Source organism: Musca domestica, unplaced genomic scaffold (assembly GCF_030504385.1).
Source record: "Musca domestica strain aabys unplaced genomic scaffold, Musca_domestica.polishedcontigs.V.1.1 29, whole genome shotgun sequence".
In the NCBI taxonomy this organism is placed as follows: domain Eukaryota; kingdom Metazoa; phylum Arthropoda; class Insecta; order Diptera; family Muscidae; genus Musca; species Musca domestica.
This window is the reverse complement of record NW_026712296.1, coordinates 7894225-7918122: the sequence shown is the minus strand read 5'-3', so window position 1 is coordinate 7918122 and position 23898 is coordinate 7894225. Positions and strand designations below refer to the sequence as shown.

Here is a 23898-nt window from a genome sequence, read left to right as displayed (position 1 = left end):
TACTTGTTTCTTTATTTGTATGAGATCAAAGATGCGATAAAAAATATTTTAGGGTTTTAAGAGACTTTGAAAATATAAACCAAGGCACATTGCATACGAAAATACGGAGGGTGAATTTACTATTAGTATCGTATTTAGGGGTTTAAAAATGGATTATATCGGATTATGATTTGATGTTTGAGGTTGCACGATAACTCTGTGCAAATAAATTTTGAACTCGATGCACGTTTTCGCATATAAGGGCACCGCCCGATTCCAGGCATGTTGAAGGTTTCGACCAAGTGTGGCAAGCCTATACAAAAATGGCTATATTTAAAAGTGGAAAAAATGTGGACCTATGCGACTACGCGACGCGTGTAAAATGTAGTCCATAACAGACCAAGACTGATCCGAAGCTAACCCAAATTTATTGAAAAAACTTAAGCGTTTTAACATTGCGATGTCCTAGGGCTGGACCATATAAAACTGCTTTGCATTACATCAAAGTAGTTTCGAAACTACCCCAGGTCATTACTCTATGGTATACCTCAGCAATAAACAACAATAACTTCATGTGTCAAAAATAAAATACTTAACTAGGAAATATTTCTTGACAATGACATGGTCCATAGCTGCATTACATAGGACAATGTTGTAACTAGTCCATAGCTGCTGAAATAGATCACGTAGTCCAAGATTATAGCCAAAACTTAATCTGAACTCTTACCGTAATTCTGAATTTTAAACAATTCCGTATAAATATTTGTCTTACATCGTCAAAACACCAAATATCGAGAGGTATCGTTAACCTGGTTCGGAATGATATTAAGTATATATATTGGAACTTTAACCAAACCTTAGCTGATTTCTACAAAATTTGGCAAAGGTATTTCGAGCTCTATAAGATATCTGGTACGAAATATCATTGTTATTGAATGCATATTACGAATGTGAGGGACTTAAACACCAAATCGGATGAAACATATATAAGGGAGCTATAGCTATATCTGAACCGATTTTCACCAAATTTGATGTACTTGCCTCTAGACTGAATTCGGTTGGATGTGCAGGTCATTTGGGCACAATTAGCCCGAAATCGGTTGGTGATGTATATGGGAGCTATATCCAAATCTGAACCGATCTTGATAGAATTTGGCAGAGGTATTTCTGGCCTGTATCTGATATCTGATACCAAACATCATTCTTCTGGGCTGCATATTACGAATGTGAGGGACTTAAACACCAAATCGGATGAAACATATATAAGGGAGCTATAGCTATATCTGAACCGATTTTCACCAAATTTGATGTACTTGCCTCTAGACTGAATTCGATTGGATGTGCAGGTCATTTGGGCACAATTAGCCCGAAATCGGTTGGTGATGTATATGGGAGCAATATTCAAATATGAACCGATCCTGATAAAATTTGGCAGAGGTATTTCTGTGCTGTATCTGATATCTGATACCAAACATCATTCTTGTGGGGTGCATATTACGAATGTGGGAGACTTCAACCCCAAATCGGATGAAACATATGGGAGCTGCAGCTATATCTGAGCCGATTTTCACTAAATTTGATGCACTTGCTTCTAGACTGAATTCGATCGGATGTGCCAAAATTCAGGTCATTAGGACTGATATTGGTCATTTAGTGCACAATTAACCTGAAATCGTTTGAAGATATGTATGGGAGCTATATCTAAATTTGAACCGACTCTCGCCAATTTCAATAGGGTCCGAGCTTGTGCCAAACAAATATTGTTTGGAAAATTTGATCTCAATCGTATGATAAATACGACCTGCATTTTGTTCACAAAAATACATGGACAGATGAACGGACCGACGGACTGACTGACATCCATCGACTCAGAAAGTGATTCTATGATGATCCTCAGAAGTAACTATGGGTATATCTCGCTTCCTTCTCTATGTTATAAACAAATACACAAAGACATAATATCCTTACCACTATGTGGTGTAGGGTAGAACAAATAACGAGTAAAGAGTCGCTTCAAACTGCGAAACTAAAGGAGTGGAAACATATATCTGTAAAGAATAGGAAAAGGTTAGCGGAATCAATGCCACGACAGCTACATGCTATTACAAAGGCCAAGGGAGGCAAAAAAATAAATAAATATAACCCAAGTGAAGGTTGACTTTAAACTTTATTGAAATTGAAATTCAACTTTACTGTGATTAAATTAATTTCTAATTAAAGTATATACTCACTTTTGATGCGTAAAAATTTGATGTTTTTTATATAAATATTCTAAGAATGTTTTGATGTTTTTTTCACTTTAATGTTGGATAAAACTTTAAGTTTGATTTAATAAAACCTGTAAATTTTCCATATCTTTCCAAAAACCGAGAACTAATTTTTTTCTAGGAGTTGACATCATTTTGACGCTCATACTACTTGATTAAAATTTAGTTGTAATCGATTTAGATTCCATCTCTCGTATATCACTAGACAAATTCCATGTATAAAATATGTTTGTTACGGAAACCTCTGCCAAATACGCATAACGCGCAAAGGCCACCATATAGTCGTTCTCGATCTATTTTTGTTCTTGTCTCACAGGTTAAGGATATTATATACAACTACACATTTATTACTGCCTCTGGAAAATATGTATTCCTTCCATTTTAATATTCAATTTCACACGTATTTGTTTTATTTTACAGAAAACGTAAAAAATTGCAAATGTTTTACTTTACACATGAGACTAATAAACACAACACGCAGATTCTTTATCACCGACAAGGGTCATCGAATACTGGAATTTAAACAGGAACAAGAATGGCTCATGTTAAACCATGTACATTAATAAATATTTACCAAAGACAAACATATCTCTGAACATTTTTATGAAACCATTTATCATATCACAGAATAACAATGGGACCAATGCACGTTGTCTCTTAAACATGTTCGATACATACAACAAACATATCGTTGATAATCAAGACCTAGCTCATTTGGGCTGAACATTTTTTATATCCTTACACGCATTGTAGGTCACGTAGTTCGTCTGTCCACTTAGCTATCGAAAAATCTGAGATTTTTTGTTTTGGCAAAATGTTATAAATGAGAAAGAGTGTAAATAAAACACAATGTAATACAAATTTTAGGAAATAAGTTCAGCCAAATTTTGAATAAAATTATGGGGATAAAAGTTTTAAACAATTTCAGAGAATTACGCGAGAATTACGAAGGTAATTTTACAGCAAGGGACAAATTAAATTAAAACATCATAAGCAAGATAATCAGTAAAACTATTCGCATTTGGAAACATTGACAGAAATTGTCGATTTTTTATGTGGGTGGAATAAAGTAGCTCTTGTTTTTTTAGTAATTACAACTTTGTTTGTTATTTCAGTTTTAATTGCGATAAATTTCCCTACAAATAAAAATACATTAGGGTTATGACTTTTTTACAACTTCATATCCCTGTATCATAGTTTTATGAGTTTTTGCTCAAAACTAGATAAAATCCTTATTTTAAAGTGATGCCTCAAAAACAAAAACACAAACTGGTATGAAAACTTTTTTATACCCTCCACCAAACATAGCATGGAGGGTTTATTATTCCGTTTGTAATTCATCGAAATAATAATTTTAAACCCAACAAAAAAAAAAAAATTATATATATATATATAAAAATTATATATATATATAAAAATTATATATATATATATATATATATACACTGGTGGCCAAAACTAAAGCAACTGAAATTACAAGGAGAATGAATGCCCAGTATCTTTTTCAAAAATTAAGGAAATGAGAAAGTTTTTCTTGTTTTAAATTAGGTACTTCATTCACTTTTTAAAAACCTAAAACATAAAACCAAAATTAATTTTTATATAAAAAATAATGTTTGGTAAGTCACTTAGCCCGATTTTGGCTTGGACAAAACAAAAGCAACTCTATTGTACATTCATATAACCGCTGCAATTTCAGTTGTTTTTACTGTGATATTTATCGCTTTTTGCGTCCTTCGACAATTTCGCTTGTCATAAATCCTTTTTGAGAAGTTTTTTACAACAGTATGTGTTTTTCTTTTCGTTTTTTAAGTACTGCCCAAAAAAATTTAAAAATGGCTAGAAGCAAATACAGTACCTGAATAAAACAGCAAATTATCAGTGACTATCAAAACAATATATCACAGAAAATGATATCCGAGAAATATTTCATAAATATTTATGTGATTTCATAATTATTTCTGTATACTAAGTCGGTTTTTTGAAACTGGATCAGTAGTAACAGTCTATAACGGATGAAGGCCGTGAAAAACTTCAGCTCCTACTGATCCACAAATTGTGAGAGAAATAAAAAACAACTATTTAAGAGTTCAACTGGATTGGTGAGAGAGCAATCATTGGATATAAGCTCGAGATCAGTGCGTAGACGAGTAGTGGCAGCTGGTCTGCATGCCCGTAAGACATCAAAAAACCATTTTTATCTGAAAAAATCAAAAAGGCTTTCGGAAACGATAATATTAAGTGGAATCAAGCTCAATGGAAAAAACATTATTCTGGAATGAGTCTACGTTTAATATTAAAGGCTCAGACGTGAAAAATTTTACGGTGAGAAGACCAAAAAATGAAGGACTCAAGCCGCAGTGTTGCAAAGGTACAGTGAAGCATGAGGGAGTGTCAAAAATGGCGTGGCGCTGTTTTTCTTTCTATGGACTTGGGCCTATGCATAAAATAAATGAAGTTGTGGATCGGTTTGTTTACATAGATGTATTGGACATCACGTTGTTCCCTTACGCTGAGTAAAATGTTCGGCTGATTTGGGTGTTTCAGCATGACAATTATCCCAAACATGTATCAAAACTTGTCAAATATTGGTTGCGGGAATCAAAAATTCATGTTTTGTTATGGCCGGCACAATGACATGACCTAAACTCCTTAGAAAACCTTTGGAGTATCGTAGATAGGAAGATCAAGAGAGATTCGGAAATAAATAAGCACAACATTTTCTAACGAATTCGGGGTGTCTGGGAAAGCACACCCAAGTATCAAATTGAGCGTGTTATAGATTCAATGCCTCGTAGGTGTGCAGCTGCTTTCAAAAATAATGGTTATGCATCGACTACTAGCCAAAATTTAATTATTTTAAAATAAAAAATCAAAAGTTGCTTTAGTTTTGACCAAGCAAAAAATGGATCATTTTAGTTTTCCACATATTATTTTTCGTTCAAAATTATTTTTGTAATTTTATTTTTAGTTTCTTAAAAGTGAATTAAACCCCTCATTTAAAACTGGAAAAATAATTACGATTTGTTTATTTTTGAAAAAGTTACAGGACATTTATTGTCTTTGCGATTTAAGTTGCTTTAGTTTTGGCCACCAGTGTATATATATATATATATATATATATATATATATATATATATATATATATATATATATATATATATATATATATATATATATATATATATATATATATATATATATATATAAATTAACATATTAACATATTAACATATTAACATAATTCTAAGATTATTTAGCCTTGTACGTCCGTCCATCTGTCTGTATGTTGTTCGAAGATGGGCTATATCGGTCGACGATATTGTATAGTATATATTGTATATATTTTTAATGTAATTGTCTGAATTTCTATGCAAAGAGTCCTTCGTAAATACTTTCCCCTGAAAAAGAATTGTCGATATAGGTCCACGATATCGTATAGACCCCATACAATGGGAACACCCCCGATATTCAATTTTTGATGATTTTACCCACATTTTTTAATGAATTGTCTTTAAATACACAAAGGAGATCCTTGTGAGTTCATTACCCCCTGTACAAGAATTGTCTACTAGGTCCATGCTTAGTAGAGCAACCATTCGTTATCCCCATGATTTTAGCGACATTATTCACTGGAATTGTTTCAAATTTTGTATTTGAAGTACGTAATGGGTACTACAACCTATGACGGAAAATTCTATATGCACGTCGACGTCTTTGTGTAGTTCGGAATCGTAACTACAGTCAATAACAAAAAATCACCTATGCAGCACCCCGTCTTCGTATAGCCCCCATATAAAATATTCATTTGGGCAGTATTTTTCGAACGGTTTTTTTCAAACTTTCTTCCGAATGGTGGAGGGCATAAAAAGTTCAGTTAATGTAATATTATATAGTATCATTGAACTCACATGGAACTTAACATTTTACAGTTGAATCTCAATGGGAAATTCTCGGTATTGGGTCAGAAGTTGTTTTAATATTTTTTCAAAAAACGCATACAATTCAAAGTGAGATACCTACACTTAATTTCGTTTCGTATTTGACCTAAGTCAGGTATAAATACTACAACGTGTCAGATTTGAACTATTTATATTATACCCTACAACACTATGTGTTTAGGGTACATGAGGATATGAGTTTTTGATCAGCGTAAAATTCTACGACTATTTGCGTATGCCTGCATGTCTGCCAGTAGTAATAGGTATTACTTTTACTTACTTAGATGGTTAGCATTTCATCACGACTAATACACACGTACTTATTATAGCTCTTGTTATGTTTAATGGATATTTAATTTTTCCCTTCAATCGAAGAGCCAAACTTTAAAATAAAATAATACCCCCAACACAGAGGTATAAAAAATTCAAAATTTTATTAAATCCCATTATATTTTTTAGAAAATTAAAAAAATGATGGGAAAAGCAATGCAAAATAAACATTTAAAAGAGCTACAATTTTAAAAACGGATGCATTTAAAGAAAGTATAAGAAACAGAGGAATTTGACCACGAGAAAATATAAACTTTGGTATCTGATACAAATTCCTGAATGGTTTGTGTATAGAAGGGGCCATTGATCTCTTGACATGGGGTTAATGACCTGAGGGAGAGAGGGGGAGGGAGAGATGGAGGAAAAGAGAGAGAGAGGGAGGAAGAGAGAGAGAAATAGAGAAAAGGTCAATGGCCCTTTGACCTGGGTTCAATGACCTCTTGACCTTGGGTCAATGAGTGGAAGAGGGAGGGAGTGAGAGAGGAAGGGGGAGGGAGAGGGAGGGAGTGAGAGAGGAAGGGGGAGTGAGAGAGGAAGGGGGAGTGAGAGAGGAAGGGGGAGTGAGGGAGTGAGAGAGGAAGGGGGAGGGAGAGGAAGGGGGAGGGAGAGGAAGGGGGTGGGAGATGAAGGGAGAGAAAGAGGGAGGGAGAGGAAGGGGGTGGGAGATGAAGGGAGAGAAAGAGGGAGGGAGAGGAAGGGGGAGGGAGAGGAAGAGGGATGGAGAGGGATGGAGAGGGAGAGGGAGGGAGGAAAAGAGAGGGAGAGAGGGAGGAAAAGAGAGAGAGAGGGAGAGAGGGAGGAAAAGAGAGAGAGAGGGAGAGAGGGAGGAAAACAGAGAGAGAGAGGGAGGGAGAGGGAGGAAAAGAGAGGGAGAGAGGGAGGAAAAGAGAGAGAGAGGGAGGGAGAGGGAGAGAAAAGGTCAATGACCCGTTGCCCTGGGGTCAATGACCTCTTAACCTGAGGTCAATAACTTTATGTCCGAAATTATTAAACACACATTTCATCACCACTAATATATACGTACTTTTTATAGCTCTTGTTATGGTTAATAGAAACCAAAAAATTAGGAATTAATTTCATATTGGCCGAAAAATTAATTGTCCTTCTAAATTAATAGACATTTTTATATCCCTCGATTTCAATGAAATGACATGTACAGTCTTAGTAAATTTTAGGAAAAATAGCAAGATGTGATCATTATTATTCTGTTTGTAATAGATAGAAATAATCTTTTAGAACCCAACACAGGATATGAGTTTTTCATCAGAATAAAATTCTACGACTATTTGCGTATGCCTTTATATCAGCCTGTAGTAATCGGTATTACTTTTTAAAGGATCAACTTGGATGGTTAGCATGTTATGTCCGAATTTATTAAACACAAATTTCATTACAATTATTAAAATTTCTGAAAATATCAACTTATATATTTTTGGAGGACATTTATATTACTCTTTTTTTTAAATGAATCATAATTGAAATAATTGTTTAAATATAGCTCCGAATTTCTACCAACGAATTCCGATTACAAATTGACGTTAAAAACAAAGCAAACTTAAACAATAAATTGTAAAAGTTGGAGTTGTTTTGAAAATAGAAAATTTATAACTGAAAACTTACAGATAACAAATTATTTCTCACTGTGTAAAGAGATGCAAAAACACTTGCAATATTTTGTTATTTCAAAACACATACAATCACATAAAAATCTTAAGGCTCTCTGCCTACCCCTGATTTAAATAATCCAAGAATTTCCGACTTTGTGTGTGAAATATGATTATTGAAACTTGTAACCCTTTGTTGGGAAGATACCAAAAAAGGGTGGGCAGATTTGTATTATTCATTAGTAAACATTGTGAGGAGTGAAATTTGAAGAATATTGGAGGCTTATTATGCATTTTATGACAGTTTTGTTGACCTTTGTGGGAGAGGTACTAGATGGAGTGGACCGGTAAATCCAATCTTCACACTATATCTTGTGTCTCCAACAGTAGACTTCTATCCTGATCTTAACCCCACCTCCGTGCAAAATTTCATGAGGATCGGGCCATAATTGCGACCTGTAGCGTATTACCGGACGGACATGCATAGCTATAGCGACTTAGCCCGGCGCGTTAGGAAAATCCCTATATAGTTTCCTAGGTCTTGGACCAATATGGCGAGGTGCTACATAATTGTTGGCCCAATCAAACCCAAAATACCATAGTGTTGTAGATTATACAAACCAGTAGAAGAACTTTAGTAATCTGAGTTGGTGTGGAATCATTTCTCACCGAATCAACCTAAAACGCGTTTGCTGATAGAAACTATTTTTTAAATAGCACATATTTCTTTTGACAATTCTATCTCTCACCAAAATGTTCTGATGAACCAAAAATAAAGACACATTTTTCCCTAACTGCACAAATCTCAATGAACCATTCATAAATACGACAACATCCTCATGTTTTTCGAGGAGTGGTTGTTGTAAACTTGTTTTAAAGTATAAACCCTCCAAATATGACTGAGAATGGCATTGTCAAGTAAGAATTTTGTCATGATGCCTAAATGCCAATATACAATTTTTTGGATAATTAATGATACTTTTAAATTTGGCTGCCATACTGAAGACTTGGCTTACAATCAGGTTGTTTCATACTACAGGAAAACATGACATTGACCGCCAAACTTTCACGTTGAACTTAAAGTATATATTGAAGTTGCTTCCCTGTATTTATGTCCACTATTCGATATTAAAGAGTGTGATAAACACTTTGAGCTTCTATTAGTTTATTTTTTCCCTTGGTGTATCGGCTACTTAACAGCCAAGTTTTTAAAAAGTTTCCATTGCAAAAAACGAAAAATACATTATAGACAAAAAAGTTTTACTGTAATTAGCACAAGCCAACGAAAAAACTACTTTTCAGAATGTTAAAAAACAAAGTTGAAAAAAAAAAGAAAATAAATACATTATCAACAAGAGCAAAAATCAATACACAAATTTACGAGCAATGGTAAGAAATCTTACGCTTTCCTAATTAGGCTCAGACAAATTTTTGTGTGTTACATACATATTTTATATTTACGTCCCTCATGCCCGTTAAATCCACTCTAAAACAATGATATGATATTCTATGTTGAATTAGTCATCTTCGTCTGCCTGTAGAAATTACTCTATCTTACATCAGAAGGAGTGAACCGATATTGCCCATCTCCGAACACGAATTAACTTTGACACTAATATTAAGACGTGCCAAGTCTATACTAAATCGGAAACGCCCTTCGAGGGTTATCGTGAGCACCAGCCAGACGGACGGACGGATATCCCTAGATCAACTCCAAGTGTCCTGAAATGGATTTTGCCACATTTTTAACGGATTTGTCCAAAAAAATGGGTATTTGTAGTTCACAATGGGTTTTACCTCCGGTGGCAGAACATAGTATATATATGTCCATGTTTTGATATAGCCCCCATATAACAGTACATTCCGATATTCGGTATTTTGTTGATTTTCGCCCCATTATATCATCGATTTGTCTAAAAGTAGGTCATAGTGGGCTCTTACTCCTGTAGCACAATATTGTATGTACAGGTCCACGTTTTTGTATAGCCCCATATAACGGTGCCTCCCTATATTCGATATTTTGATGATTTTTGCCTCATTTTTCCACGGATTTGTACGAATGAATGAAAGGGTTCTAGTTCCGGTGGTGGAACAAATTATATAAAGGTCCTCTTTTTTTCCGAAGATTTGTCTAAAAGATAAAATTTGAAATTCATAATGGGTTCTAGCTCTGGCGGCAGAACATTGAATATTTAGGTCGACGATTTCCTATAGCGCACATATAACGATACCCACCGACCCGGCCGAACTTTCTTTACCCTCCTTTGGAAAGAATTTGAAAATTTTCAAAAAACAAATAAATAAAAAATAGAATTCGTTATAGATTCTACTAAAATCTTAAAAAAAAAAACGTATATAGGGAGTTACCGTTATTTTTGGATCTATACGAAGACATGGACAAGGAATTTTCTGTCACAGGCTGTAGTACCCATTACGAAGTGCAAATACGAAATTTTAACAATTCCGGTGAATTATCTAGCTAAACTCATCAAAATACCGAATATAGGGAGGTACCGGCATTTCTGGGCTATATGAAGACCTGCTTAGATAATTGTCTGTCACAGGCTGTAATTTTCATTAGGAACTTCAAATACGAAATTTGAAACATTTTATTCAACAAAATACTAAATATAGTGAGGTACCAATGTATGGGGGCTATACGAAGACCTGGACCAGCATAGACAATTTTTTATAGTTCCTATTAGGAAATACAAATAACGAAATATGAAACAATTCCGGCGAACAATGTCACCAAAACATCAAAATACCGATTTTTGGAAGTTACAGTTATATGGTGGCTATACCTAAATGTGGACCTATATAGCCCATTTTCAGTACCAAAAGTCCTGCAGATCAAAAACACATTTCAGTAAAATTATATCAACCTATTCCGTAGCTAGAGCAATTTCCACAGACAGACAGAGAATTTCGACATATAATGTTATGCTGATCAGGAATATATACTTTGGGGTCTAAAAGGTATATTTCGAGGTGTTACAAATGGAATGACAAAGTATTAAAAAAAGTGTTCTATATTTTAAGTTTCGATCTCCTTTTGGTTTATTTTCTTCATCAGCTAAACCACCACTTACCTTACATAGTTCTGCGTATTTCCATCTCCGAGAAAATTGTTAACAAAGTAGTAATTAATTAGCCTTTAAGGATGCTGAAACAGAATATTTACACACCAAATGGAAGTAAGTACATTTTTGGCAGCACCAAGAAATCAATACACCAGTCAACAAAGGAAACAGAGTATTCTTACCCGTAAAGACTTTCTTAATAAGAATACATTTTTATACTTTAACATATTTAATGATAACATTCTCAGTTATTCACACATACATACATATGTATGTATTTTTTACTTTTTACATAGCAACTAACTTATTTACACATGTTAAGCCATATTTAATTTCTAAGTTCTTAGATATGTTTTAACTAAAAAGTTGACACTAATCTCGTATTTAGATTCTGCAATTCACAGCTAACAGATTTTTAGAAAAAAAGAGTACACAGTTAATATTGCTTAAAGTAGTATTCCGATTGCTCTTTAAGAACACAAGTCGTCCACTGATTCTGCCTGCAGGAGCACACGATGTTCGCCCTTCTTTTTTGATGGTAATTTCATTTTACCTCGCCTATTTACCACACCATCTTCTTCGTCCATCATCCGTAGAATAGTGGTCTGTAATTAAAAGATTGGAAATGTGATAATGGTGTTTTCATCGGGACAATTACGACATAATTACAGTTGCATTTGTGTATACATAAACGAATGGTATTTTGTTATTGTGTGAGATGTTATTTAAGAAGTTAATGAAAGGCAGCTATGCCTCATGTCCTGCTGAGTGTTCATAAGCCGTACGAAAAGGTTTTAAATTGCTAATGGTATAAAATTTTAAACGCTTATTGTTTTAACTAAATCTATTAAACAAAAGAATAATGAAACCAGAAAAAAAAAACAAAAACCAGTAATGAAAGTCTTAAAGTCGGGCGGAGCCACTTTGCTAATTTAGTAGAGCTCCGCATAACAATTAAAAGTTCAAGCACGCCATGATTATAATTTAAAGTTCAAAGGGCTGAATATACCGAAGCATTTGTATCTTGTATTACCCATTTGGTGCACAATTAACTTGAAATCGAATAAAGATATATATGAGAGCTATATCCAAATCGGAACCGATCTCGATAAAATTTCAAAGATATTTCTGAGCTGTATTTGATATATTTCCCTGAATATCGTCGTTACGGAGTCCATATTACAGTTGTGGTAACAAATATCGGAAGAAGGGTATATATGGGAGCTATAGCTATATCTGAACCGATCTTCACTAAATTTGGCATACTAGCTTCTAGACTCGGTCGTAAGTGCCAAATTTCATCCCATTTGGACAAATATTAGACGTTTGGTGCACAATAAAATGTTAAAGGGCGAAGTTATATATGGGAGCTATATCTAAATCTGAACCGATCTCGATAAAATTTAGCAAATGTATTTCTGAGTTGTATTTGATATATTTCCCAAAGTATTGTTGTTACTGAGTGCATATTACGGCTGCGGAGGACAAAAATAACAAATCGGATGAACAATATATATGGGAGCTATGGCTAAATCTGAACCAATTTCGAAAATTTGGCATACTTATTTTCAGGCCTAATTTCGTTGTATGTGCAAAATTACATACCATTCGGCCTGATATTACACGTTTGGTGCACAATAAAAAGCAAATCGGACGAATATATATATGGGAGCTATGTTTAAATTTTGACCGATTATCTCCAATTTCAATAGGGTTCGTCCTTGGGCCAAACAAATGATTTGTGCAAAATTTCATCTGGATAGCACAATAAATGCGAACTGTAATTTGGACAGACGGACGGACGGGCGGACATGCATAAATCGACTCACAATGTGATTCTATGCAGATCATCAAAAGGAACTATGGGTCTATCTCGTTTCCTTTTGCCTGTTACAAACAAATGCACAAAGACATAATACCCTGACCACCTTGTGGTGTAGGGTATAAACATTAAGTCCGGCCAGGCCGATCTTCTAATACCCTCCGCCATTAGCTAAAGAAAACATTTTTATATAAAAGTATCTGAGTTCAAACGTTTTCGACTTTAAACCACAAATACCAGTAAGACTGTTTAGATAATGCTATTAAATTTTTGAACAAACCATAAAGTGGGTGAGACCTTTGTATGGGGACCACACCAAAACCGAACCTCCATAGACAATTGTATACTTCAAGGATTGTCATTTACCAAATGTTCTAACATAACAAATTTGAAACAATTTCGTGGGTAAATGTGACTTAGATTTTCAAAATACTGAATATCGGTGGGTATCGTTATATGTGCGCTATAGGAAAACGTGCACCTAAATATTCAATGTTCTGCCATCGGAGCTAGAACCCATTATGAACTACAAATATTAATTTCTAGACAAATCCGTGGAATAATGTGGCAAAAATAATCAAAATACTAAATATCCGTAGGTACCGTTATATGTGCGCCATAGGAAAACGTGGACTTACATATTCAATGTTCTGCCGCCGGAGCTAGAACCCATTATGAACTACAAATATCAATTTTTAGACAAATCCGTGGAAAAATGTGACAAAAATGATATAAAAAATATATATCTGGAGGTACCGTTATAAGGGGCTACACAAAAACGCGGAGCTGTACATACAATGTTACTCTACCGGAGTTAGAGCCCAATATGGCCTACAAATTCCAACTTTTAGACAAATCTGTGGGAAAATGTGGCAAAAATCATCAAAATACTGAATATCGAGAAGTACCGTTATATGGGGGATAGACAAAAACATAGACCTATACATACAATGTTCCGCGACCGGAGCTAGAACGACCTACAAAACCACTTTTTATTCTAATACGAGAAAAAAATGTGGCGAAAGTCATCAAAACACCGAATATCGGGAGGTACCGTTATGTGTGTACTATGTTCCGCCACCGGAGCGTTAACCCCTTGCGAACTCCAAATAACAATTTTTAGGAAAATCCGTGAAAAAAAATGTAGCAAAAATCATCAAAATACCGAATATCAGGAGGTACCGTTATATGAGAGCTATACTAAAACGTGGAGCTAGAACCCATTGCGAACTAACAATACCGAAATACCAAATACGAACTTTGAATACCCTCCACCATTTGGAACGAATTTATTCAAAAAAATAAAATCCGTTATAAATTCTGATAAACTCTTAAAAATACCGAATGTAGCTGTTATGCTAAGGTCTGTATGACGACGTGGACCTGCATAAACAACTTTTGTCGTAAGACATTACAAAATTCAGATGTGAAACTTAAAAAAAAAATCACCAAAATACCGAAAATAGGGAGGTATCATTATATGGGGGCTATACCATAACGGAGACCTACATGACCAATTTTCAATACCAAGAGTCCTGCAGACATAATATACATTTGACTAAAATTTTATCAACCTAATTAATATCGTTCGGAAGTTAGAGTGATTTCCAAAGACGGACAGACGGACTTGACATAGAATCAAGAATATATATATATACTTTGTGGGGTCTAAAATGTACATTTCGAGGTATTACAAACGGAATGACAAATATAATATACCTTCCATAGTATGGTGGAGGGTATAAAAACAAATTTATTAAGGTTTTGGTGAAATTAAAGCGTATTGATCAAATGTATGTGAACTATGATTATGTTAATTTGTACCGAGTTAAATAACATTTTGTAGATTTTTCATGTATATTGTTGTTGCAAAATGTATATTTAATACATAACATATATAACATGCAATGTAAACCACATTCCATAAATCATATGTTTTTCATTCAAACGATATCTTTGTTGGATATCCAATGTGAGTTATTAAAGAATTTAGTAATTTAATATTGGGGAGAAATTGCAAAAAAAAAAAACAGTAAAGAATGGCCAAAGTCGTATGGGTCGACTTTACGATACCCTACACCACTTAACATTTCTAATTGAGCTACATATAACAAAAAAAAACTTTTCTGTGGGGAATTTATGAGAATTAAAACATTCCATATATGATCGTTAAAACAGTTATAATTTGAAGCCGAAATAAAGTGAATTTTTTTCAGCATCGTTTGGAATAAAGTCTGCCGAGCTTGAATAAATTCAGTTTAGATATAGATATAGCTTCAATATACACGTGATTCGACTGATTTCATGTTTAACCCCTACCAATGCAATATTTAGCACTCTACTACTATTAGAGTGACGCCAACACTTGCTTCCCTTTTCTTCGTTTCAAGAATAAGCTGCCAAGCAGCTTTGAAAGTTTCAATTACATTACATTACAGTTGAATAGTTTCAGAAAATATTTTTAAAAGCTGGAGAAATGATACTCCATACAACTGTAGGCTTTGTATTTTTCCACGAAAATTAACCAGGTTATGATGGTTATGTGTTATCAGTGTAATCATTGTGTTCTCTATCGCAAAAAATTGTACATGATTGGTAGGCTCTGACGAATGCAAATTTACACACCACACCATTGACATCTTCACTTGCATATTTAACCGAATTCCACTTGGTGGTCGAATAGTAAAGTAATGGCGGCTGGGAACGATGAGAATGATAAGAGGAAAAATATATTTAATATTTAACAAGTTAGCAAAGGCTATAGTCGTGCGGGGCGACTATGTTATACCCTACAACACTACAATATGTGAGAAGCCCCTTTATGTCTAAATCCATATTGGAAGATTTCGCTTTTGAAATTAGGATTTTGACTATTTCGCTTTTGAAATTAGGATTTTGCCCAATATTTATGCCCTCCGTCGGGCTGTTAGTTGTTGTAGTTCATTTTACAGCTAAATATAATCCAATGGTCATCCAAAAAGCTAGAATTCTTCCCTGTCCTTAACTCTCTTCACAGGCGTGTCGATTGGCTTCAATTGTGTGATCGGAAAAACATTTCTGCTTTTGGTTAATTTGAACCCCTAAATATTTTGCAATCATCTCCAAAAGCAAGAAGCCCCTCCGTATCTCCAAATTTAGACTCATCTATATGATTTGCTTGTCTACGATATTTGGCTATATTCGTCAACGAAATCAGCATAAAAAAGCCAGTAGTTCGCCTTTTATGTATTTCGGATATCGCCTGTAAGTAATGCTGGTATTTTTTCACACAAAATTAGTGGTCTATTGTACCCGCTGTCTTAAACTCTAACTTTATGCGAGATTTCGTGTCCTTTGGTTCCTATTTGTGACCTTTATAACGGCTGCAACAACAGGAACATTTTTAGTTGTTGGTCCATTTCAACCCCTAATATGTTGCGGACATCTGTGAAAACAATAGGCCTAGCCCTTCTGAGCCCAACCATACCCTTGTGAACATTTTCGTGAGGATGGGATCATATTTGCAATACTTATATAATATCCCCAACCTGTGTTGTAAGGTGAAAAAATATTACAAAATATTATAAGTCAAATTGAAAAAATCGCATGCGATAAAAATATGAAAAATTAAAAAATGTCACAAAATACTACATAATCTATATTAACATCATTATTGATACCTTTTTATGCGATTTTTTTAGATTTTATTCCTTTATGTCAAAAAGGCATTCTGAATTGACAAAATTTGTCAAAATCGGTCCAGCCATACTTGAGATATAAGCATTCTAACTAACATCCCCTTACTTTGTATATATACATTGTATATATTTCGCTATATATAACCGATATATTTACTATCGGCATCTACGTAACGGTCAGAATTGACCTGTTCGTCTATTAGTGATTTCGCCGGGAATAAAAAATATTCGCGGTTTAATGGAAAATTTGACTTTTATTTGACACAAATGTTGTGGCCTATTTCACCCACTAAATACTATCCGATGACCTTTAAAATTGGAAGGCTTCTGCCCAGGCTTCCGCTTTGATTTGTCTATAATTGCGACCTGTAAAGCAACTGCAAAATCAGGAATTTTTCAGTTTTTGGTCCATTTCAACCCCTAAATATTATGAGATCATCTGCAGAAGAAATAGGGTTCTATTCCGACCCTAGCCCCACCTCCATTCTAAATTTCGTGAATATCGGGTACGCGATGCGACCTGTAGAGTGATTACAATTTAACATGGACAGACGGACAGACGAACGGACGGACATACATAGCTAGATCGACTAGCTCGGCGAGATAGGAAGATCCTTATATACTTTCCTATGTGGGAAACCAATATTTCGTGGTGTTACATAATTTTTGGCCCAATCAAACTTATAATACCCCCAACACATTATTAGATTCAAAGAGGCCGAACTTTTAATACACTCCATCATATCGAAACTATATCTATAGGGGCTGAGGGTATATGATAATACCGAACACCGGGAGCTGTCATTATATAAGGAGTGTATGAGAATCTAAACTCATGTAGAAAACTTGCTGTCAGATGAGATGGTAACAACTATTCGTACGAACTTTAAATACAAATTTTTGAAGGAAAAATGTGGCTAAAATAATTAAAGTATCAAATTGGAGAGGTATCGTTATATGCTAGTTTGTAAGTTTCAAAGTAAATATTTTGAAAAACCCTCAGGTTGAAGGATGAAGTGCATGTTTTAAGCACAACAAAGTGAATTAACTGGTTATATGTTGGCCATGCCATAACGGGAACAATGTTCTGTTAAAAGGATTGTTATCTATTGCAAGTCTTAAAACCAAATTCAAAACACCCTGGAAAATGTGGCTAGGATCAACAAGATACCGAATATCGATGAGTACTGTTATATGGAAATCTTAGACCAATATGGACAATGTTTTGACACCAACTGTAGCACCCATTATGAACTAGAAATACCGAATTTATATAAACAAATCTGATAGAAAATGTGGCCTAATATATAATTATATATATTCCAATGGCGTACAACAATCCAACATTTATAAACTTCATAAATTCCTTGAACAAAACTTTGCAGATTGGTTTATTTTCTTCTCCGAATTTTTTTAATTGAATTGCCTTGGGAATTCCCGCAATTGCCAATTTGTACTTTTCTTTTTGCTCAGTACACATTCTGCTGTTTATGCATATGTACGTATGACCGCACATACTTTCATACATTTGTTTGCCGTTTTATGGTAAGAATGACAATTGTTGCTTTACGCCTTAAAATAATCAAATAATGAAAAGTAAATTTAATAAAATGTTGAGATACTGGTATATAATGATTGCAGCTTGCTTTGAGTATAGCATAAACGACCACACGTATAATTCATAGCGAAGTGAAATAGAATACCTATTCCTGTTGACACCCTCCTCGAGTTACCAACTGGTTTAAAAAAAAAAAAGTTAAAGGCTTGGATATTTATGTTGTTTCAAGTTAAATCGTATTTCATTTGAAATATAACCAAGATTTATTACATAGAACTCACTTTTAAACTTACCGTTAGGAGGAATAAAATAGCGGACGATTAAATTACGCAAACAATAAAATATACCGGATAGTCATAGTCTTTATTTATACTACATGTTTACTTTAAAGTTAATCACATTTTCGTTGTTGTAACGTATCGAATATTGTTTGCTTGTTGGTTATATAAATCCATGCACATTTTTTGGTTTTTAGAATTTTTAAAGTTGTTCTAAATCCTTTTTGAGTTACTAACAAAAATCGGTAATTTTAAAATTACAGATTTTTATATTTAATTTATTTTTAATTTTAAACAAGCAAAAAGATCTTTAGGAGTATTGTTGGAGCCGTTATATGGGGGCCATACTAAAACAGGAGCCTATATAGACAATTTTATGCTACAACGATTGTAACCTATTGCGAATCTTAAATAACAAATTTTATATAATTTCGTGGGTAAATGTAACTAGGATTTCTAGGACCAATACAGGCAATGTTTTGACGTCAGTTGTAGGATCCATTATGAAACACAAATACCAAATTTCACACAAATCTATTAGAAAATGTTATTTAAACCACAATCAAAATAGCGAATATCCGAAGTTACCGTTATATGTACGCTACAAGAAAACATGGACCTTCTGCCACCGGAACTATAACCCAAAACCAACTACAAATACCAATTTTTATACAAATTTGTGGGAAAATGTGAACAAAACCATCAAAATGGATCTATATGTACAATGTTCCTCAATGGAGTTAGAACCTTTAACGAGCTACAAATACCTTCTTATAGGGTATATTAACTTTGTCATTCCGTTTGTAACATCCCAAAATATTCATCGTAGACCCCATAAAGTATATCCATTCATAATCAGCATAAAATTCTAAGTCGATTTAACGATCTCCGTTTGTCTGTTCGTTGTTTGTTTAAATAGCGATATTATTTGACGTAGAGTGTCAAAATTTAGCAGAGCAATTTGAATTGTGCCTAGGATGGTTGGTATTGAAAATGGGATATATCGGTTCACGTTTTGGTATAGTCCCCATATAACGGTACCTTTCGATATTGGGTATTTTGTTGATTTTTGCCACATTTTTCTACAGATTTGTAATAAAATTCTAGCTCGTGTGGCGAAACATTGTATGTATAGGTTCACGTTTTTGTATAGATATCTCTCGATATTCGTTATTTGGTTGATGATTTTTTCCACGGATTTATCTAAAAATTGGTATTTGTCGGCCATAATGGGTTCTAACTCCGGTGGCGAAACATGGTATGTATAGGTCCACGTTTTTGGTATAACCCTCATATAACGGTACCTTTCAATATTCAGTATTTTGATGATTTATGATTTGATTGATCTGATTTTCTTCACGGATTTGTCTAAAAACTTGTATTTGTAGTTCATAATGGTGACAGGACATTAAATATTTGGCTTCACGTTTTCTTATAGCGCACATATACCGATATCCACCGATACTCGGTATTTTGAAAATCCTAGTCACATTTACCCTAAAATTGATTCATTCCTAATTTCAATACACACAAAAAAAAAGAAATTGATATTTGATGTTTTGTATGCCCGACGTATTTGGGCAACATTCATATCAATGCATGTGTTTTACTTGTGTGGTGAAATACGTCGACAGAGTACGTCGAATTTCCGGTAACGCCGTAATGCAGAAGTTGAATATTTGATCACCTATGTTGAATTTGAGGTAACGCTGAAGTTTTTTGTTGAAAGTAAGTAAAACTTCAAATTTGCATTGTCAATGAAATTCGAAAACATCAACTGCAATTAGCCTTAAAGCAATGGAATTTTGAATTTGTTGTTGTAGTTTTTGCCTTCAAGGCTGGTAAGTGAAAAGCATTTGTGAATATGTATTGTTCGCCTTTGTTTACATTCATATTTGATTTTGTACCAACAAATTCTCAAATGGTTATTGTTTAAAATTCCTGTACAATAGCTTATTCTTGAGTTTTCCATTGAGTTAAATATTGAAACAAATTGCTATAAAAAAATACAAACATTTTAGGAACAATATTACAAATACTCCTTTTTGTTTAAATATTTTATATTCTCCATCATAATATGTAAGATATTTAATTTTTTTTTTTCGTTTAAACGGTTTTTGTTTGCGCAGTATAAATGTGCGAAAAGTATGATAATAAATTTGGGATTGGGTCTTAGAATAGAGCTGGCATACTTAAATTTGATATTGAGTCCACTGTTGACATATAGTTTTGAGAAAAGGAGGTGGATTTGGGAATGTCTACTATGATTTTTCGATAAGTACTAAATGGTGTTACATTTGCCGTTGAGTGAATGGATCCTAGAATTTGATATTTGGCTTCTAAGATTTAGATATGTTGGTGACCAATTTTTAATATGAAAGCAGTAAAGAATGGCTTAAAGTCGGGCGGGCCGACTTAATGATACCCTACAGCAGTTTGTACATGTAAATGGATTTCTACTAACTTTGCGGAGGCTTTTTTGTTTGAACCTATGTTTATCAAAATTAATCTTATTGTAGAAGATATTACACTTTTTAGTCCCAATAAACGTGAAGAATATTGAATATTGTAATGGCTTATGACTAAAGATGCCTATGCAGGTCCACGTCGTCGTATAGACACTAATATAACGGATACATGCGGTATTTTTATACCCTCCACCATACTATGGGGGGTATATTAACTTTGTCATTCCATTTGTAACTCCTCGAAATACTCATGTCAGACCCAACAAAGTATATATATTCTTGATCAGCGTAAAATTCTAAGTCGATTTAGCGATGTCCGTCTGTCTGTTGTAATCACGCTATCTTTCGAATGAATTGAGATAGATGGCTAAAATTTTGCACACATGTTTATTTTTCCAGTAGGCAGGTTAAGTTCGTAAATGGGCCATGTAGGTCCACGTCTTCATATAGCCCCCATATAACGGTACCTCCCTATATTCGGTATTTTGATGGTTTTAGCGATATTATTAATCGGAATCGTTTCAAAATTGGTATTTGAAGTTCGTAATGAATACTACAGTCTAAGATAGAAAATTGTCTGTGCAAGTCCATGTCTTCGTATAGCCCCCATATAACGGTACCTTCCGATATTCGGTATTTTGATGATTTTAACGACATTATTCACGGGAATTGTTTCAAATTTAGTACTTGAAGTTCAAAATGGATACTACACCCTAAGACAGAAAATTGTCTGTGCAGGTCCACGTCTTCGTATAGCCCCCATATAACGGTACCTCCCTATATTCGATATTTTGATGATTTTAGTGACATTATTCACCGGAATTCTTTCAAAGTTGGTATTTGAAGTTCGTTATGGGAAGTACAGTCTGTGACAGAAAATTGTCTATGCTGGTCCAGGTCTTCGCACAGCTCCAATTTAACGGTACCTCCTTATATACGATATTTTGATGATTTTAGCTACATTATTCACAGTTTATTACAATTTTCGAATTTGAATATGGTAATGGCTTATGACAAACAATGCCTGTGTATGTCCACGTCGTATAGAACCCAATATAACGGCTATATTCCGTATTTTTAAAATTTTAACAGAATTTTTTAAGGATTTTATTTTTTGAAAATTTCCAAATTCGTTGCAAAAGGTGGTATTAAAAGTTCGGCCTGGCCGAACTTACTGCTTTTTAACTCGTTTTAAGATTTAACTTCATAATGAATACTACAGCCTAAGATGGAAAATTGTCTGTACAGGTCCACGTCTTCGTTTAGCCCCCATATAACGGTGCCTTCCGATATTCCATATTTTGATGATTTTAGCGACATTATTCACCGGAATTGTTTCAAAGTTGGTATTTGAAGTTCGTAATCGATACTACAGCCTATGACAGAAAATTGTATGTTCAGGTCCACGTCTTCGTATAGCCCCCATATAACGGTACCTCCCTATATTCGGTATTTTGATGATATTAGCTACATTATTTACGGAATTTTTTTCAAGTTTCGCATTTGAATGTTATGACATTTGAATGACTTATGACAAAAGTTGCCTTTGCAGGTCACCGTCAACGCATAGACACTTTAAAAAATGCTACATGCGGTTTTTATAATATTTTAACAGAATTTTTAACGGATCTTATTTTTTTTTTTTTTTTTTTTTTTTTGAAAATTGCCAAATTCTTTGCAAATCGTGGAAAATATTCAAAGATCGGTCCGGCTGTACTTACAGATTTTTTACTTGATTTTAAAAATATATGAATGTAAAAATCTGTTTCTTTTTAAAAAGCTGAAATTATCGAATACCTTAAATGGAATATGATTAGAGATGACATTTACCGTTTAAATACCCGTTTCTGACTGACAATTAATGGCAACGAAGTCTTGTGTTCGGCAGTGAAATCGTATCAAAATGGCAATTCTTAAAAATTGTGTTTGTTGTATTTTATCATTTTTCCCTACAATATTAAAGTTTTTCGTGTCTGTGTTTAAAAACTTATGAATGTAGCTGCTCAAATACCCAACAAAGGCAATGCATACTTAGAGCCTCAAATGCAGATATACCAATGACCTGCCACAACCAATCTCAATACCGATACATACCTGGTCGGAGCAATCCATAGGTGCCACTGAAATATCACGCACAGCACGAAATTTACCGCAATTATTTAAATGTTCATTCTCGAGTCGAAAATAATTCCAAATGAAACGACGAAACACTTCCAGTGGACTAAGCAACGTTACCATGACATCGCCTTCCATGTAGCCAGCCTCAATTAAACTCATCGACACCGTCCAGGCGAATCGCAGTATTAAATCCTCAATAATACCAAAGTAATAGAACCACTGATGCGTCAGCCCCAAGTTCAGATTAACAGGTTGATGTGAAACATGCAAAAACAAAGAGAGGTAATAAATTAATTTTTTTCGTAATAGATTTCTAACTGTGGCCTCACACGAAGGTACGCCGCAGCTGTGATGTTTGTACTGACAGCATAGGAAAATTTTACGACACAAAACGTAAGGCCATAACAACAGTTATGTGGGTGTTTGTCCTGGCTACATTCATTGTGTGCGTCCGTTTTTGTTTATCAAGTTTGATGAGTATGGAAGTGGAAATTAGAAACACTCATTTATATTGCTTTATTTAATGGCAAACAATTTTTTCTAACTAACAACGGTTCGTTGCATGGAGCTTGACTGTCGCTGTGTTTGCTGTGTATTATGAGGCGTTATGATTTTTGCTAATATTTGTAATTAAAAATTTAAAATATTTTAAAGGCAACTTGAGCCCCTCAACATTTTTTTCTGAAATATATATGGGGAATTCCAAATGAAATCAGACATTTCGAAGAAAAGTAATTTGATTTCACTTATTTTTGGCTTGAATGATATTATTT

At 34.1% G+C, this 23898-nt stretch overlaps 1 protein-coding gene across 1 annotated transcript in view; it reads right to left on the bottom strand.

Moving 5' to 3' along the window:
* Positions 1–11452: 11452 nt before the first annotated feature.
* Positions 11453–23898, bottom strand: part of LOC101900160 (solute carrier family 53 member 1) — a 33847-nt gene continuing 21401 nt past the window's right edge. Inside the window, exons 5-6 of the mRNA XM_011295625.3 lie at positions 23102–23344; positions 11453–11809 (exon numbers count right to left, since the gene is read on the bottom strand). Of these exons, the coding sequence (XP_011293927.1) occupies positions 11675–11809; positions 23102–23344 (378 nt within the window). The 3' untranslated portion in view covers positions 11453–11674. The remainder of the gene's footprint in view (positions 11810–23101; positions 23345–23898) is intronic.